This window comes from Salvelinus fontinalis, chromosome 2 (assembly GCF_029448725.1).
Source record: "Salvelinus fontinalis isolate EN_2023a chromosome 2, ASM2944872v1, whole genome shotgun sequence".
In the NCBI taxonomy this organism is placed as follows: domain Eukaryota; kingdom Metazoa; phylum Chordata; class Actinopteri; order Salmoniformes; family Salmonidae; genus Salvelinus; species Salvelinus fontinalis.
The window spans coordinates 77904004-77924571 of record NC_074666.1 but is presented as its reverse complement, the minus strand read 5'-3'; the positions used below and the strand labels follow the sequence as shown (position 1 = coordinate 77924571).

The window sequence follows — 20568 nt, the reverse complement described above, 5'->3', positions numbered from 1 at the left end:
AAACACCAACAGACACACTCTGACAGAACAAACACCAACAGACACACACTGACAGAACAAACACCAACAGACACACTCTGACAGAACAAACACCAACAGACACACACTGACAGAACAAACACCAACAGACACACTCTGACAGAACAAACACCAACAGACACACTCTGACAGAACAAACACCAACAGACACACTCTGACAGAACAAACACCAACAGACACACTCTGACAGAACAAACACCAACAGACACACTCTGACAGAACAAACACCAACAGACACACACTGACAGAACAAACACCAACAGACACACTCTGACAGAACAAACACCAACAGACACACTCTGACAGAACAAACACCAACAGACACACTCTGACAGAACAAACACTAACAGACACACTCTGACAGAACAAACACCAACAGACACACACTGACAGAACAAACACCAACAGACACACTCTGACAGAACAAACACCAACAGACACACACTGACAGAACAAACACCAACAGACACACACTGACAGAACAAACACCAACAGACACACACTGACAGAACAAACACTAACAGACACACTCTGACAGAACAAACACCAACAGACACACACTGACAGAACAAACACCAACAGACACACACTGACAGAACAAACACCAACAGACACACACTGACAGAACAAACACCAACAGACACACACTGACAGAACAAACACTAACAGACACACACTGACAGAACAAACACTAACAGACACACACTGACAGAACAAACACCAACAGACACACTCTGACAGAACAAACACTAACAGACACACACTGACAGAACAAACACTAACAGACACACACTGACAGAACAAACACTAACAGACACACACTGACAGAACAAACACCAACAGACACACTCTGACAGAACAAACACTAACTTATTTGGGTTAGTCTGTAGTGGTGTGTCTCACTCAAAAAGGATGGTCTCAGTCCTATTTCATTCCCAGTGTGGTGCGGTTCGCTGCAGGTGAGAAGGCAGTCTGGACCAAACACAGGAAAAGAACCAGAGGTGAGCGGTATTATTAGTTGTTTGACTGAGAGCATTTGATGAAATGCCCACAGTACCAGCTGTGGCTGCATAAAACATTCTGTGAATAGCAGCGCATTTATGAGCACATCCAATGCAGGTTAGGGGAGACTGGAGCTGAGAACAGCCTATTCACGTCGCAGTTAGAGCGGCTATTCCGCTGTTTCCTCCCGCATGTTGCTTCGAAGACCAAAGCGAAAGTAATATGAAGTTTGGGACACACAAGTTATTCTTCCTGATAATCAGAGATGGAGTTAACATGAGCGTTTGTGCCCAATAAAGAAATGACATGCATGAACACGTGGTTTTGTTTTGGCATTTTAGTTTGTTTGACATTTGGCAATGTGAAAACACCCGGACCAAATGGAAAAAATTACAATGTAACAAATAATCAAACCCTGATTCGAACTATAGCTCAGAACTAACAAACACACTCTGACAGAACAAACACTAAAAAACAATGACAGAATCACAAACATGACAGCATGCAGGTAGGTTGACTCAAGTACACACAAATGCACAAATACTGTACATACAGTGCATTTGGTATAATTCTGACCCCTTGACTTTTTTCACATTTTGTTACGTTACAGCCTTATTCTAAAATGTATTAAATTGTTTTTTTCCTCATCAATCTACACACAATACCCCATAATTATTTTTTTGCAAATGTATAGAAAATAAAAAACTTTAATATCACATTTTCATAAGTATTCAGACACTTTACTAAGTACTTCGTTGAAGCATCTTTGGCAGCGATTATATCCTCAAGTATTTGGGGAGTTTCTCCTATTCTTCTCTCAAGCTCTGTCAGGTTGGATGGGGAGTGTCGCTGCACAGCTATTTTCAGGTCTCTCCAGATGTTTGATCGGGTTCAAGCTCTGGCTGGGCCACTCAAGGACATTCAGCGACTTGTCCCGAAGCCACTCCTGCGTTGTCTTGGCTGTGTGCTTAGGGTTGTTGTCCTGTTGGAAGGTGAACCTTTGCCCCAGTCTGAGGTCCTGAGTGCTCTGGAGCAGGTTTTCATAAAGGATCTCTCTGTACTTTGCTCCATACATCTTTCCCTTGATCCTGACTATGTGGCTCCAGAGTGGCGCAGTGGTCTAATATACTGCATCACAGTGCAAGAGTATCTGCAGTATCTGGTTCAAATCCAGGCTGCATCACATCCGGCCGTGATTGGGAGTCCCATAGGGTCGGCGCACAATTGGCCCAGTGCTGTCCAGGTTTGGCCAGGGTAGGCCGTCATTGTAAATAAGAATTTGTTCTTAACTGACTTGCTTAGTTAAATAAAGGTTAAATAAAAAAGTATCCTAGTCCCTGCTGATGAAAAACATCCCCACAGCATGATGCTGCCACCACCATGCTTCACCTTAGGGATGATTCTAGGTTTCCTCCAGACGTGACACTTGGCATTCAGGCCAAAGAGTTCAATCTTGGTTTCATCAGACCAGAGAATCTTGTTTCTCATGGTCCAAGTCCTTTAGGTGCCTTTTGGCAAACTCCAAGCTGGCTATCATGTGCCTTTTACTGAGGAGTGGCTTATGTCTGACCACTCTACCATAAAGGCCTGATTGGGGTGGAGTGCTGCAGAGATGGTTGTCCTTCTGGAAAGTTCTCCCATTTCCACAGAGGAACTCTGGAGTTCTGTCAGAGTGACCATCGGGTTCTTGGTCACCTCCCTGACCAAGTGTCACGTTCTGACCTTAGTTCCTTTTTTATGTCTTTGTGTTAGGTTGGTCAGGGCGTGAGTTTGGGTGGGTAGTCTATGTTCTTTTTTCTATGTTGTTGTATTTCTGTGTTTGGCCTGGTATGGTTCTCAATCAGAGGCAGCTGTCGATCATTGTCTCTGATTGAGAATCATACTTAGGTAGCCTGTTTTCCCCATTTTGGTTGTGGGTGTTTATTTTCTGTCTTAGTGTATGTTCTCCTTGCAGAACTGTTTCATTTTCGTTTTGTCCTCGTTGTTATTTTTTTTAGTGTTCAGTTTATTAAAATATGACGAACACTTACCACGCTGCATTTTGGTCCTCTTCTCCTTTACCAGACGAAAGTCATTACACTAAGGCCCTTTTCCCCCAATCGCTCAGTTTGGCTGGGCGGCAAGCTCTAGGAAGAGTCTTGGTGGTTCCGAACTTCTTCCATTTAAGAATGATGGAGGCCATTGTGTTCTTGGGGACCTTCAATATTTCAGACATTTTTTGTTACCCTTCCCCAGATCTGTGCCTCGACACAATCCTGTCTCTGAGCTCTACGGACAATTTCTTCAATTTCGAGTCTCATAGCAAAGGGTCAGAATAGTTATGTAAATAAGTTATTTCTGTTTCATATTTTTAATACATTTGACATTTCTTTACAAAAAAATCTGTTTTCACTTTGTCATTATGGGGTATTGTGTGTAGATTGATGAGAAAAAAAGATTTTATACATTTTAGAATAAGGCTGTAATGTAACAAAATGTGGAAAAAGTTAAGTGGTCTGAATACATTACGAATACACTGTAGCTACAGTACACAACATAGCTCAAAGCACACACACACAGATTGCAGAGGACACATGCATGAGCATGTGTGTGGTGCAGTGACTGTTATTCCCACAGCATCCTCTCTGTTTCTCAGAGTATCATTACCATAGCGTCATATGTTGACTGGTAGGCAAACACGGTATGTATGTAATTGGCACTGGCCCCATGTGGATTTTAATCACAGTGAATATACATATAAATTAACATACATATACAACCCCCCCCCCCCCCCCCCCCCCTTTTCACTTAACACTCCCTCCGCCCGTCCCAATTCCCTCATTTCCTTGTTTTGATTTCAATGTCACACGGATGCTATCGCTCTCCCCCTCACAGACTGCCTCTGCAACATGCAATTACACACGCTCCACAATTCCAGATCCCCCTTATCTACAAAGAGAAAAGGAACAGTGTCAATATAGAACTTGCACACAGTCCAGCCAGCCAAGATTATTCAACGCAGGGGTATTTTCCTCTGAACGTGTTTGTTTAGATAGTGGTCAGCCACTGTATGAGCAGGATCAACTTCGTCATCACTACAGTATCAGCGTCATCAACAACAACAGGGACATCGTCTTCATCGTGTTCAATAACAGTAGTGTAATTGTCGTTATTGCCAAAACATTAACAAATGATGAATGTTGAGATCGGTCTGTTCAAGCATATAGTAAAGCTTAAATAATTCATGGTGCAGTTCTAAGGAGTTTAGACCAGTCAGTCTCCTGCATTGTAATGAACCATTAGCTCTGTCCATGGTGCTCAAACACAGCTCACAGACAGCAGAAACAAGTGGGATTAGGATAGGCTAGCCGTTGTGCTTTGTGCTCTCTCAATCATTCTCTTTTCATCTGTTAGTCTCTCACTTCCTGCTTTCAGTCCCTCCGTTTCTGTCCTTACCCAATTTCCTCTCGTTCTCTTCATGTTCTCATTTTCCTCTCCCTATCTCTCTATTCCCCAAAATCGATATAAAATGTCCTCAGTCTCTTTATTTGTCATTCTGTCTCTGTCTCTTTCCCTCCGTTGATTCACAGAGGAACACGCACGGCTTGTTCACTGGGAGCTGTTTGACCCTCAGGGCAGCTCTCCACACTGAGCAGTTCTGTCCAGCTGTCCCACTCACTGCCATGAGAATGCTCTCCTACAACACACACACACGCACACGCACACACACACATCTATCTTCCCCTTCCTCTACTACCTGGCTTGCTCCCTCTCACTCTCCATCTATTCCTACTCCTTAATCTCCATCTCCCTCTCCTTCCCTTTCAAAGCCGCCCGCCCCTCTCCCCCCCTGCTCTTCAGTCCCTGTTACGTTATGTCCTCTCTCTCTCCCCCTCCCTCCCTCTCTCTCTCTCTCTCTCTCTCTCTCTCTCTCTCTCTCTCTCTCTCTCTCTCTCTCTCTCTCTCTCTCTCTCTCTCTCTCTCTCTCTCTCTCTCTCTGTGTCTGTCTGTCTGTCTGTCTGTCTGTCTGTCTGTCTGTCTGTCTGTCTGTCTGTCTGTCTGTCTGTCTGTCTGTCTGTCTGCCTGCCTGCCTGCCTGCCTGCCTGCCTGCCTGCCTGCCTGCCTGCCTGCCTGCCTGCCTGCCTGCCTGCCTGCCTGCCTGCCTGCCTGCATTGTCCCCTAACCCAACCCTCACACTCTCAGACACTGATCTAGATGCAGCCTTGACCAGATCATGTCAGATAAAGCACTGAGATTACAGGGCAGAGCAGTATGGGGTGGAATAGAAATAATGAAAACATGTGCAGAGCCAGAGTTTTACACTCTCATCCACCTCAGTAGACTAGGCAGCACCTGTAAGTCCTCTCTTTAATGTTCATCATGACACAATGTCACACCCCAGTCAATGTCCTTCTTTCATCTGGTATTATTTGATTTGTTTTTTTTACTCATATCTTGCTGGGAATTCCTCAATGGCTATGTCACCCCACCATTACTGTCTCTCTCTCTCATCTTTTTAAATGTCTGCATTTTTTTTACCCTTATCTATTACAATCCCTACGTTCCCTCATTTCCATCCCATTCTTTCACCTTGTCGCTTCTTTCTTGCCCTCTCCTTTGATATTTGTTCCAGAAATCCATCTCCCCCTCTTATCTCTCTGCCAAACTCCTCCTTCCCTTTCTTCCACCTCTTCCTCTTCCATCCTCTGCACTCCATCTTTCTACTTCTACCTGCCCCCCTTTCTCACACACATGCTCTCTGTCCCCATCCATCTCTTTCTCTCTCTCTCTCAAATGAGCCCCTTCTCTCATCTTGCTCCATCTCCCCCTCTCTCCCCCTCCCCCTCCCTCTCTCTCTCTATCTGGTCTGTGGTTCTTAATGAAGGTCATGCGGGTGGTGACAGGTTGTGGTTGTGTGGCCAGCGGACACACCATGCTGAGAGCTGGGGGGGGGGGGGCAGGGGGCACACAGACAGGTCTCCCTGGCCTCTAAGTCCCATTGTATCAACCCTCCACAGATAATGACCACTTAATTAAAGACTAATTTAATGGTCAACGCTAGTCAGAGACAGGAGAAAGGAAGGAGAGATGGGGAGTGATTGTTGTTTGGCAAAATAATAAAGAGGAGTAGAGATGAAGGGAAGGTGGAGACTGATGGGTGTAGGTTGGCATGAACGTGACGGAGAAAGGAATTGTTGCAATAGAGTGAAGATGAAAGCAAAGTGTGTGTGTGTGTGTGTGTGTGTGTGTGTGTGTGTGTGTGTGTGTGTGTGTGTGTGTGTGTGTGTGTGTGTGTGTGTGTGTGTGTGTGTGTGTGTGTGTGTGTGTGTGTGTGTGTGTGTGTGTGTGTGTGTTGGAGGGGAATGGGGTTCAGAGGGATTTGAGGGGATCTAATTAGTAAACAGATGAACTGCTTGGTACTATATCAACAGGTCCTGGACCAGAACAAAGATAATTACACCTTCATTAAAGATGACCAGCCTGTCCCTGCACTTCCGCTCAGCCATGGAGGGAGACTGCAGGGGCTGCTATGGAATTAAAGATGACCAGCCTGTCCCTGCACTTCTGCTCAGCCATGGAGGGAGACAGCAGGGGCTGCTATGGAATTAAAGATGACCAGCCTGTCCCTGCACTTCCGCTCAGCCATGGAGGGAGACAGCAGGGGCTGCTATGGAATTAAAGATAACCAGCCTGTCCCTGCACTTCCGCTCAGCCATGGAGGGAGACTGCAGGGGCTGCTATGGAATTAAAGATGACCAGCCTGTCCCTGCACTTCTGCTCAGCCATGGAGGGAGACAGCAGGGGCTGCTATGGAATTAAAGATGACCAGCCTGTCTCTGCACTTCTGCTCAGCCATGGAGGGAGACAGCAGGGGCTGCTATGGAATTGAGCCGTCCTCCTAGCTCAATAACAAGTGTCTGCATGCGTGCGCGTCAAATCAATTTTGATTTGTTACATGCTTCGTTTACAACAGGTATAGACCAACAGTCAAACATTTACTTACAGGCCCTTCTCAATAATGCAGAGCAAGAATTGAAAAATGCCAGTCTGAAATAGTCTGTTGTACCCTATTCAGAGTTAGTAGTGTCCTCATTAATACATTGAGCACTAAAAGAGCCCTCGTGAGAGTGCTTGCAAAGCGTTGCTGGATCAGTATCCGATATGCTTAATTACACTGAGAGACATCTCCTGTAATAACACCTGTCGCTTCCAGAGAAACAGGTTTACCGTTGTTGCTGCGCGGTGACCTGCCAGAGATCCCATTGGTCCCTATGGGGTGGTGACCCCCGGTACCGTCCACTCCGCCCACCTCGCCGGGCTGCTTCAACAACTCTGTCAAGGCCCTGCAGAGAGAAAGACAAGTGTTAGGTTAAAGATCACCCATCAGTAAGACGAGAGAACATTGTGTCAAATCGATTGAGATCACCATAGAATAAACTCCTGCAACATCAAATCAAATGGAAGTGTGCTGCCATCGTTTCCTAATCTGTGTGATTTGATCACAATTAAAGCCCTCTTATATGTGATGTATATTGGTGTGTAAAACAAAGGCTTTAATCATAGTGTAGTATAGTACTGACAGCTGGACCTTTTCAAAGAAACCGGTTGAATTTAAATGGTACATGCCTGCTGACAGCTCAGCTGGCTAGACATGAGCCCCGGACAGTAGGTCAGTAGTGTTGTGATAGGAACGAGGGTTAATATGTAGATTGTGCTGACAGACTGAATGACAGCAGGTATAGACAAGGACTAAGTCCCGAGGCCATGCTGAAATACTGTCCCTCTGTTTTTCATGCTTTTCTTTTCACTTGTTGGGTTTCTCTCTAAAATGCCCTCCAGTCACCCATTCAGCAGTACACAAACAAACACTCTACTCCTTAACTCATCACCACCAGTTAGTGCCTGTCTTTCTCACTCATTCCCTCTGTTTCATTCGTCTCCTACTTGGCTAAAGCATTTCTCTCTCTCTCTCATCCTCAATTCTGTTTTCTTTCTCTCGGGCATTGCTGAGGGTGCTGTTATTGTGGAGTGCTGGTTGTTCCACCTTCTCAACACAGCTGTCAGCTCTCTGAACCCGTATTCTAACCCCCCAGGACTGTCACATCTCCTAGCTAACGTAAAGATGTAAAGGGATGATGTGATTTGATGTGAGAACATTGAAAGACTTTCCAGACAAATTCCCAGAGCCCTCTCTTAGGCTCAGACATTACAAGGGCAAGGAAATGTTTAAACCACGATGGCAGCCAAATGCCCTGGTGAATCCCATGCACAGATACATTCCCATGCACAGCCAATTGGGATCTGTCTCTTTTATCATAAGAACTTGGGAAAAGGGTTTGGTTGGATGAGCCAGTGTTCCTCAAACATAATTCTCGGGGCTGACAGAATTATTTCCCTGGGTGTTGTTTCAAACATTACGTTCTCTCTGCCAGAATGTTACAAAGGAAATTGTGTTAGATAGCTCTGCCAATCCTACTGCAGTGGTCAAATGTCAACTACTTAGAAAAAAGCTCAGAGTTGATGGCTTTGTACATTTCAAAAAGCCCTTGTAGTTTGTCACTGAAGATGTTCATTGAGGAATTAGTCTGTTGAGTTTCTCTCTCTCTCTCTCTCTCTCTCTCTCTCTCTCTCTCTCTCTCTCTCTCTCTCTCTCTCTCTCTCTCTCTCTCTCTCTCTCTCTCTCTCTCTCTCTCTCTCTCTCTCTCTCTCTCTCTCTCTCTCTCTCTCTCTCTCTCTCTTTCTCTCTCTCTCACACATTGTGCCACTTTGTTAAGAGAAGGGGCAACATTGTTTTCCAGATTTGATACATTACAGGGGTTATCTTGAGGTTGCGTCAGATAGGGCCACAGATGAGATTCATTTGCAGTTTAATTACTTAAAATGGATTGTGTGCTGTAATACAAGAACGTAAATGAATCGATTAATGAATTAAAGATAACCATAAAGTTTTGTGCACCCTCATCAGCAGTAGTGTGTCAGCAGAAAGGAGAAAAGTGAAGGTGGGAAAGTTTAAGTTCGACCTGAGGGGCTTTACTGTATGAGGCAAGATCCTGGGAATTCTTGAGGCTGGTTGGTCGGTCCTGAGGATGATGACTTCTGTAGTACTGCAGTGTCTGAGGTTTCCACAGGGTTGACTTGTCAGTTGCTATGAGTGACATTTGAAGGGAACGAACACGTAACAACAATTGACAGGTGGAAACTCAACACTTACTGGGCTGGTAAAATTCATAATGGTTACAAATTGAAAGAGTTTAAAGCCTATGTGCAAATGTGTTTTTTGGCGCACCAATTAAATATGGATGGTAATTACATCAAATTGATTTCACAATCTATCCATCATCTTCTCAACCAAGCACAAATCTTGGCTGTGCGCAATCATTGATTATTCAGTGGTTTATAGAAAAAGATGATCTTAAATCATGTTCACACAGCATGTCAACTTAAAGGGAAACATGTTGCCCTTAATTAAACCAGCACAATTCAGTAAAGTAAATATTACAATTGTCTTGTATTAATTAGAGATGTATAAGCCTGGAACCAGCCTTTTGAAAGTCCCCCAACTAGGTCCTCACGCTACATGAAGCTAATGAACCTGTCTGTGCTGTCCTCACGTAGAGGGAGCACTACAGAAGCACCTAGAGGTCATGTGACGTGTGAAAACGTCTCCAATTATTGAAACACAGCTATTCTAGGAGAGGTGAGGCAAGGACTTGTTTACGCCACAAACAACTACATTGAATGATTGAACGAAGGACATAGGCTCAATTATTTAGAACGATTTTACACTGAGTTAAGTTTGTGAGTTGCTTCACTCATTGATGGATGCTACAGTGTAGTGCATGCAGGTTTGCAGAGTAAAATTAATAGACTGTAGTGAGGTCTGATACTCAAAGCTGGATTCCTCTGGTATTGTTCAAGCATGAATCAAATTATGCTAATGATAACTTCTGTTGTGATTTCAACCATCTGTAACTAATTGTTTAGTTTCCTGCTGATGCACTACACAAGAATTGCATGAGGCAACGCTACTTCTATTCCTTTTCTTAGATCACTTATATGCAATTACAAACGGCGCTGGGATCGGCATTTTATCATCACCCTAGTGGAGGCAGTGGGGGTTCAGGTTGGAGTTGAGGCCTGCCTATCTCCTCCGCACTCCCTGTGGGTGGTAAGGGTGAGGCCTGGCTATCTCCTCCGCACTCCCTGTGGGTGGTAAGGGTGAGGCCTGGCTATCTCCTCCGCACTCCCTGTGGGTGGTAAGGGTGAGGCCTCTCTGTCTCCTCCACTCCCTGTGGGTGGTAAGGATGAGGCCTCTTTGTGTCCTCCACTCCCTGTGGGTGGTAGGGATGAGGCCTCTCTGTCTCCTCCACTCCCTGTGGGTGGTAAGGGTGAGGCCTCTCTGTCTCCTCCACTCCCTGTGGGTGGTAAGGGTGAGGCCTCTCTGTCTCCTCCACTCCCTGTGGGTGGTAAGGCCACAATCAAAGTGAGTGTATTAGTTCATTACCACCAGACAGCTGGAGCCCACTGAGCAGAAGAGGCCTGCTGTGACCCCCTGCAGTCTCAGCCAGGAGCCAGGGAGTCTCACTGTTAACCTCCAGCTGCTGTCCACTACTGCACAGTACAGTAAAATAGGATAGAATTCAGATTTCATCATTTTGTTTATTGTATTTCAAGGCGGAAATTGCAGAGCACTTCTGCAAGTTTATATCACCTTTACTGTCCACTGCTCTGGGGTATGTTTGAAACCCTTTGTTCTTGACACTGTAGTGTCTGAATCACCACCACTGTCACACCAGGTTAGTGTGTTTTTACTTGCCTCTACCATCCACCACTAGCTATAGTGTTTGTTAATACACTTTGTCTTATTTCTACGTGGGGTTTTATCTGTGGCACCCCACCTCGTGTTCAGTCTACCGGGGTTATTATGAGGACACCCCACTGAGTCACCCCCAAATCACACTGAGGGTGTGCTGCCGAGGCTAAGTGTGGGTGGGGAACTTGAGCTTCCAGAAAAGTTTCCCAAACAAAAAGATAAAATAAACCCTCCAGCGCAGAAAACTCATTCTGGACTGCATGGTGCGACAATGGCTTGGTTCACATTATTTCACTCCCTAAGTGATTTGATTTGATTTGAAGTGCCATCATAGCACCCAACAGCCAGCTTCACTCACCAGGCGTGAAAGTTTAGTCATTTTGTACACATTCCTCATCTGTAGCTCTGCTCTTTCTTTGTCTTGGTGTTCTAGGCTGACAGAACCATCAGCTCTCCCTAAACCCTGTCTCCCTTGATCAATAATTCAGGCTGTGTCTCCCTGGTGCTCGCTAAGGGAGGGATGTAGTAGCAGAAATGACACCCTGTGTTTTGGGTACTGAGTCTTCCACCCCGTGGTGCTCAGAGCCGAGTTCCCTCTCAACCAGGGAGGCTGATGCTGTAGCTACCACTGCCAGATAGTGAGCCCAGCAGTGTTAGTGCCTGCAGCTGCCTGCCACTGTCTCCGCTACTTTGGTATTGGACGCGACAGCTGCCAAATAGTGCCTCTTAGCATGGCGGTGTGACTATGTCAGGGTATGTTTATGTTTGTATGTGGGTGGGCATGACTGTGCTGTCTGCAGTGGCCTAGTTCCCTTCTATAGTTGCTGAAGCTACTTCTCCAAAACACACACACACACCATTTGTTACACCCTTCATCATTCCTTGGATGGAAAGTAATTCCAGCACCTCATTCACATTCAACCATTGGATAGGCTGGACTCTGGAGGAGCACCTCTTAGATCAAGCTAGGCTTTGGGCAAAGATATCATGGGAGCTAGGGTTGAATATTTTCCCTGTATTTTACAAATGTTCCATTCCGAGAATAAATCTCTTTTCTCCCGGGTAACCCGATATTTTCCGGCAAAACCGAAAGTGTTATTCAAAAGCATGATAAAGCATATAAATAGGCCTGTGTCTGGATTTGATTAGAGCTTGTTAGAAAATTCAAGTCTGATGCTACCTGAGCCTGATGAGCCAGACATTAAATACATTTTATGAGCGCTACATTAACAACATTTAATGAACCCAAAATAAAAAAAATCACAAGTGATTGTGCCGTTAACCAATACATAGGCCTATATGAAATAGACAACTGCTCATTATGCACGACAAAAAAACATAAAAGCCCATAGATGGCTGTATGCTCTCTTGGGTAAATACATGAAACTAACTCCAGTAGCTAATCTTTTTGAATGTGAACTGTATTACTGTACTGTATTTGATTATACTGTATTATATGGACTGGAATTACGCACATCATTCAAACCATGATAAAGCAAGGAGAGAACATGCAATTCTGGTGCAGCACGTCTGGCCTACAAAGTTACAATTATCGGCTAGCGAAAATGATTTAAATGTCTAAATTTTTAATAGGGCCTATTTGTATAATTAGTAGGCTGATGCATATATACCATTCATAATATTTCCCCTAATGTTATTATCCTACTTCCTCTTTCTCTCTCTATTGTTACATCATTCCTTCATCACTTTCAACAGTTAAATGGAATATGTTTTGTTGTCCTTATCGTCATCATTCTAATGGCATGCTTGAATAATATGGGAATAGAATTAAACACAGAAGGCTTTCACTTCTATTCACAAAGATTGAATGGTTAGCTGCAAAACATAAAAAATAAAACATCTTTGCAGTAAAACAATAAGGTGACCCCGAAAGCCAGCTGGAGATGGGTAAATTAGATGCTGCAGCAAATGAAGGCCTACCTGTCACTAGAAAAAAAGTGACCATGATGAGATGGTAGGTCTACATGCAATATGAACTGCTCTCAATACTGTCCCCACCCTGAACGGGGATGATTCATCATGCAGAGGCCGTAGAGAAGCCAGATTTAGACATCACATATAATTCAAGTTCCATTTCACGCGTGCTTTTCCTATAAATCATATCTTAGAATTTACCTGTTTCTCGCAGTTATTTATCCCAGGAAAAGGGAGTGGTTTTTGGGCAGTAAATCGGGGTAACCGGGTTCCTGCCATTCAACCCTAATGGGATATAATTCATTTCAACCCCTGACTCCTACTCAAATGAATGTTGGGTCTTTAGGACACACAGACCCTCTCCCAGGGATACAGTCATTCCATGAGGACACACTAAGGTCCACATGGCCCTAATACTGTCTCTATCTAAGTGACGACACAGACTGCCCATCATCCCCATGACAACCTGCCCCAGCACATAGCCTTATCGCTTCATGAGCCATCATCAGCTCTATCACACACAGGCTATCCATCTCCACTGTATGGACAAGCGATCAATGCCGCCCCTGACATTTTCCTATGGAACTGTATATTACCGACCTGCCATGGGGCTCAGGGTTTTGATGACTTAACAATAGCATCATTCCATTCGCCATGTCAATGTAATGGCCCTGTAATAGCCTGGCTAACGGACCTGTTTTTGACCGCAGGGACACATGGCGTAGTGGCCATGTGCTCTGCTGAGTGCTGTGGCTGTTTCTCCTTCCCTGTGTCCGGTCCGCTTGGTCCATCCCCATTTCGTAAAGCCCATTTAAAGCTGATTGTTATCAGTCTCCTACATGGTATCAGAGGGATGTTTTGTCCCGCCGTGTATCATAATGAATTTTGGGAGAGCAAATAGCGGTGTTCCTAAATGCTCTGTGGTGATTGATTAGGCCTCCCACAGGGGAATCTCACGTATTTAATTAGTCATACCTCTGTCCTGACCCTCCTGCCATCAACACACAAACACATTCAAAATCCTATTTTCCATAACCCCTTAACCTAACCTTAACGTTAACCCCTAAGCCTAAGTCTTAAACCTATCGTTAACCCTAAGCCTAAATTTAAACCCAACCCTAAACCTAACCCTTAAGCTTACAACAGCATATGAAAAAAATCAGGACATCGAAAAACTCCAGACTTTTCAAAAAGTTAATTGTTTTACTACCTTGCCAGGACATTCTGGTGTCTTGTCAGGACGTTGTAGTCCTAATAATATAGGGAAACACACACACACACACACACACACACACACACACACACACACACACACACACAACACACACACACAACACACACACCACACACCACACACCACACACACACACACACACACACACACACACACAGACAGAGAGGTCACTCTACATAAGTTCATAGCTTGCACACACACAGATGGGTATACCTCTTACAATACATAAGATCAAAGTATTCCCATGCATGTACAGAGTTAGGATACTCCCAGAATACAGAATGTCACAATGTTTATTCAAATACACCCACCCAAATGAGTACACTTTCCTCTAAGCACTTTACCCAAAAGCCAAAATAAACACTTCAATGTTTCTCACGAACAATAAAATAACCTCCCTCCCGCAGTGCAGAGTGAAATCAAATGATGTATCTTATGAGCCCACACATTCAGCCAGGCTGAGCAATGGATGACTCCAACTTTCCGCCATTATTAATGCATGGGAGCTTGAATGGAGCCATGCGTCATCTGCGGCTGGCCTTGTGGGACAGAAGCCCCTGTCCGTCACTTCATGTCAGTCACTGGGCACTAAGTGTACTTTGGTGTTCGATAACGCTCTATTGGAAAATATGAGACCTTAGACAGTGTTTCACTGACAGCCAGGAGCTCGTCTGATTTGTGGATCTACTCAGTGAGCAACAGCAAACCAACAGAGACAGTGAGGGGTTGAAATATTGTTTCCTGGGGACAAACACTGCCATCCATCTTTTGAGGCTTGAACACAGAAACTCTACAGAGGAATACATACGAGGGCACAGCCATTATGGCTCTGGTGTGGACACTGTACTCAGAGAGGCCAACAGGTGAATTACTTTTAAGGCCTCAATGCAGAAACTGGGTTTAAGCATGGACGCAGGAGCAAATCCATAATGGTTCCAGTGTGGAGCAGTCATGCACAATCTTCTATTTACCTTCTGTGGACACCTACCTGCTCACACATGCACACATGCACACACAAACACACGTGTTCCTAATAATTGACTCTGTGTGCACTTCACACAAACATTGGAAATGTACCACTTACATAAATACACCAGCCGTAGATCTATGAAGTCATGGTTGCAAATGTGTATACACACACACACACACACACACACGCACACACGCACGCACACACACACACACACACACACACACACACACAGATGGGTATACCTCTCACAATACATAAGATCATAATATTCCCATGCATGTACAGAGTGAGGATACTCTCAGAATACAGAATGTCACAATGTTTATTCAAATACACCCACCCAAATACCAATATGAGGGGGAGAAGTAGTGTAAGCATACTCTGACAATGCAGGACAATATCCTATTGCATATTACACTCACATCAAATTGTTGCTTCTCATTTTTCCTAATAGCAAAAACATGCCTTATCTGTACTACTCTTTCTACATGAGTGATGTGTATCTACTGGGTGGGTCACATCAATGACTGTAATTTATCAACCTGTCCAACCTTCTCTCTCTCTCTCTCTCTCTCTCTCTTCCCCACTCTCTGGTCTTCCATGCAGTCCTTGAGCTATGTTCACTGACTGTATCGGTATGCTACAGTCATTCAGCAATTAAATTGAGTATCCGTCCTCTGTGTGACTCCATTCCCCTCATAGTGACTGATTGGCATGACAATAATATTCATGCCTTGACAAATGAGTTTAAAGAGACAATAACAGAATGCCACAGGAGAGAAAATGTAGACATGAAAAATGAACATCCACCAGTAACCTCTGATAACATGCAAATTAACCTCTATCTCCTTCTATAGTTAATCTCCACTTTCCCACAGACCCTCCCTCTCTCTCCCTTTCTCATGCTCTCTCTCTCCCTCCTTCCCTGTTACGTTTGCTGTTTAGCTGCGCTCAGCTTCACCTGTCAGCTTGGATCAGGGCTCTGGAGCAACAATATGACAAACTGGCCTCTGATTCACACACACACACACACACACACTCACACTCACACTCACACTCACACTCACACTCACACTCACCCTCACACTCACACACACACAGAGAGAAAAACACAGATTTGGCCTTTTACACACAGAAACATACACTGGCTTAAAAAGTTGTCAGTGACATAGTTTAAGACAGATGTGGAGGCAAACTGTAGCATCTTTAAAGAGTTAGACATACGCTTACCTGCATTCCTACATTTTGCACACATATGTTGTGTACTGGCATCTACTGTTTACTGTAAAACATACATTTAACAAGCAACGCTTAAAGTCAAGATGTGTGAAGGCAGCCGATACATTTTGTTCTATGGCAGGCATGGCCACTCACAGCCAGGAGATGATAAAGCAATCACGTTAGTGCTTTAAAATGCTAATATATGCAATATCCTGCTAAATGGGCTGAACCAGCTTTACCGTACTCCCCCACTCACTCTGTCTGTTTGTGTCAAATATCCCAGAGCACACCCCCTCCTCTAACTCTCTCTCTCGCTCTCTCTCTGCCATTCCCTTTTCATCTCCTTGTCCCTCACTCCATCTCTTTCATATTATCCCTCGTTCTTTCATTTCTTATCTTTCTCTCTCCTTCCTTTTTCTCTGCCTCTCTTCCTCTAAGTGATGACTGTCCCACCTGCTAAGCCGTTGATAATGTATCCCGTCATTAAGGGGATTTATGGCTAGTCCCTCCCGCAGCATGCTGACATCTCCCACTCACAATCAATACTCATTTATGCAGTCTTCTCTCAGGGCTGTCCCGCTGTTTACCCAAACACAGCTCTGTGTAGCCAGGGTCAGCTCACACATCCGCTCACACCCACACCCAAATATTCAACCAAACAGAAACACACTTACCGACAGCTAAACCAAACTGGGCCGAGGCCAGTCCAACCAAGCCAGACAGTCATTTGGACCAACGGTCCCCGAGCTCATAAAGAGGTGGCCAGCCCAACATGTCACGACGGCCCAGACAGCACATACACAATTGTCAAGTGCTCTGCGTCACACGGAGCGAGGGATCACGTTTAGAGCAGTGGTTAAATAAAACAGCGCCGCTGGCAGAGGAGCAGTTCATATGCTTGGTCTCGTGACCTGTGCAGAGCATCCATCTGTTTGCTGAGGAGACCTGGTGTATTTGTATTTTTGGTTTGTGTGTGTGTGTGTGTCTGTGTGTGCGTGCGTGCGCTTTAATAATGTACGCGGGACGACTGTGTACGTAAGTTGTGTGCATGTTAATTTGCATGCAGGTGCTGTATTTGTCCAGTGATTTTGTGTTAAGTATGTTTTTCTTCCTGCGTGTTTTTGTGTTTGCCCCCGTGTCAAACTAAGTGAACACATCATACACTCATCGCTCTTCAGGGCTGCAGACGTCAGAAAGAGTTTTGGGAGAAAGCAAAGAGACACGCTACATCAGACAAGAGAGGGGGAAAAGAACACTCAAAATAGGAGGGGAAGGAGGGACTTGTTGTTTTTTACACGTGCCACAGTATTGTCTGTTCATGTTTGTGGTGGTGAGGGTATTTGGAGCAGATGGAATGCACTGGGATGAGAGAAGAAAACGATAATGTCTGTCGAGACACACAACAGACACTTCCTGTTTCTGTACAGACTTGTACAGTCTTTGCACCTGCCAAAAACCGAGGATTGCTTTTGAATTGAAGGCTGCTGCATCTAGAAGAGGACGGCTCTCAGACGTGTGTGAATAGGGTGGTGTGGAAGACAGAGGGCTTTTTTGAAAAGTCTCCCACTGCCAGAGAAAGAGACAGAGCAGTCCTTCTCATGGTTTATCATTATATTTTCAGCGGAGGGCAGATCTATGTGCTCCGAATGCGAATGCCCGCAACACATGTCAGGGTGACTCACATTCTTTTTGATGCTTTGTGAACGTAAGGGGGATGTGGGTAGAAAGGGGGTGAGGGAAGGAGGGGGTGAGGTCAGTGGAGGAGAGAAGGGGGTTAGTCACATTGCGAGCCGGCAGCAAAGGACACAAGACGCACAACTCCTCTTTGGTAATCAAAAACATGTGCTTCAGCTCTGCCAAAGAGAGGGAGGAAGAGGAGGAGGAGGAGAGGGAGGAGGTGTCCTCTGGGCTTGATCTCTTATACAGATGTAGGATCTTAATTTGAGCCAGTTTGCTACAGCAGGAAAACAATCCTGCACTAACAGGAAATGTGAAGTATTATGTGGATTATAATGAATGGACATTTTGTAGAGGTCAATACATTTTTCTTAAGGAGAGAACCAAGTCTGAAATTTCAAAGTGGAAATTACAAACTTCAGAAGCCTTTTTAAACATCAAATACACTACAAGTTTGACATGTTCTCCTGCAACAGAGTGATCAAATTAAAAGTTCTCTCATCTCTCCGATGGTCCTCTCTCTTCTTCTCACTGAAGCCAAGTCCCATGTTATGTAACACAGTATCTCTATGTGCTCTTCCATTTAAGGATCAAACAGCAGCATATGCACAACCCCATGGGGTCGTTGGTGTCGTTGTACTCCACATGCAGAATCTCAGTTTTCATGTCACTTATCATTGACTTCTTATTTTTCATTGGGACAATGGGAGTATTGTATTGTGTCCTGTGTCTAGCTCAAGGGCACATTGTCTCTCTTTTTCTTTCTCTTTCTCTCTCTCGTTCTCTTTCTTTCTCTCTCTCTCTCTCTCTCTCTCTCTCTCTCTCTCTCTCTCTCTCTCTCTCTCTCTCTCTCTCTCTCTCTCTCTCTCTCTCTCTCTCTCTCTCTCTCTCTCTCTCTCTCTCTCTCTCACACACACACTCATACACATACAGTAGCTATCAGTGTGGGAACCCTCTGTCACTGATCTGACTGTTGCGTCATTGTGACACTGTGTCATTGGCTACATTGATATGGCCGCAGAGTAATTAGTATGCATAACAGTATTGACAGTACCACTTTTGCTGAACGCCACTGTGTGTACAATGTACAATGCACTTCCGGAGTAGGAAAGCAGTATTGTTTATGGCGTGTGAAGGGCAGTGTTTACATGGTATTTTGAATTAAAAGAGTCGAGGTAGTAGAGTTAGTATCATAATGACAAATCATTAAGGTGAAAAGGGATGTACTTCTAGTAAATATCTTGCAGATGTATTAGAATATAAAACTTGATTAAAAATACATTCCTGAACGCTGCTGAAACCCATGGGCCCTGTGGTTGTGAGTTGACCTGTGCATCACTATTGAGGAGGTGCTTAAGGATTTAGGTGCAGTGGTGTACAGTGCATTTAATCATTATCACACTAAGGAAGTCTTAATCGTCATTAAGAGCCTTGAAACAGATGAAAGAGTGATTAAGATCAGAGAGATGGTGTTTTGACCCCTTAACTACATTGAAGCTCTAAGAAGTGTATCAAGTTCCTTTTAAACTGAATCCACAGAAACAGATGCCTCCGCCCGCCATTCAGATCTCATAAGATACACCATTGGATGGAACTGAGTGCTATTTTTAACTACTTGGATCCTCCATGCTAACGCTTGATTGTCCAGACCTCCTCCCTTTGATATAGGAGATATTAGAGATATAACCTACCTCAAGCATAAGTGCCCCCTGGGTGACAAGGGGCCGTCTCTGGGAGCGTCTCCAGACCGGCTGGAGAGACTATAATTACCGGGGTTGTCTGCACCAGCCGTGGGTTTGCCTGGCCATCAATCACAGTGCACCAAAGCCTCAGCAAACATCGGAGTGAGATCGTGAGGGAAATCTAGCCCAGTCAAGATGAATGACTACAGCTTTCCAGCAAAAAAGTGAGAAACTGCCGGGGTGATTATACCAGACAGACGGGCATTACTCTTCAAGGCCTTTTGAGAGTGGACATCCACATTCAGGTGAGGCTTTAGGCCTTGAAAGAGAGATTTTGTTGAAGCCTATATATTGAAACCTAATATTTCTCAATGTGTGCTTTACAGCCCATGCTCTTCTTTCATTCTGTACATTTAGCTTAAAATGAGAACACGGTACAATGGACAAAAGATAAATCAGTACCAGTGTACAGATCTAGCCATGGCCGGTCCTACCCCGGGGTCGTTATTCCCTGCAGTGGGGTCAGTCAGTCTCTGGTCTCCCTCCACCACAGCAAATTAACCCTAACGGGTCTGTCACTGCAACCATTTACACGGCATTTGGTCTCACAAAGGCCTTCAGTCACACTGCTGTCCCTAACACCACCGAAGAGTTCAGGATGAATGAGCAGTGGAGGAGCGGAGGGAACGAGGGGGAACGAGGGGAAGGGAGGGAGGGAGGGAGAAATAGATGAAAGGAAAATAAAGAAGCACGCTGCTTTGCCCGGTTCCCCCTCGAGGCCCGAGCAGAGTTTCACTGATACTCATCTCGCTCTTGTTTTTTCTTGTGTCTGCTGTGTTTTTTAGGCTCTAGCCGATGGTGTGAACGATAAGGGCCTAGGTGATTACTGAGAGGATGGAGAGAGGGTTGAGGATGGATCGGAGGGTAAACTGATGGGTTTGGGGTTTGCTGGTCAGATAAAGACTGAGGCTCCGATAGTGCTTGGTACTGAGTCCGCTCCAACAAATCGCTA

The 20568-nt window shown here is 44.8% G+C and overlaps 1 protein-coding gene across 1 annotated transcript in view; it reads right to left on the bottom strand.

The window, feature by feature from the left end:
- Positions 1-627: 627 nt before the first annotated feature.
- The window catches only part of LOC129827494 (protein shisa-9-like), a 36289-nt gene continuing 16348 nt past the window's right edge, over positions 628-20568 (bottom strand). Inside the window, exons 3-4 of the mRNA XM_055888402.1 lie at positions 7249-7364; positions 628-1011 (exon numbers count right to left, since the gene is read on the bottom strand). Coding sequence (XP_055744377.1) covers positions 905-1011; positions 7249-7364 — 223 coding nt within the window. The 3' untranslated portion in view covers positions 628-904. The remainder of the gene's footprint in view (positions 1012-7248; positions 7365-20568) is intronic.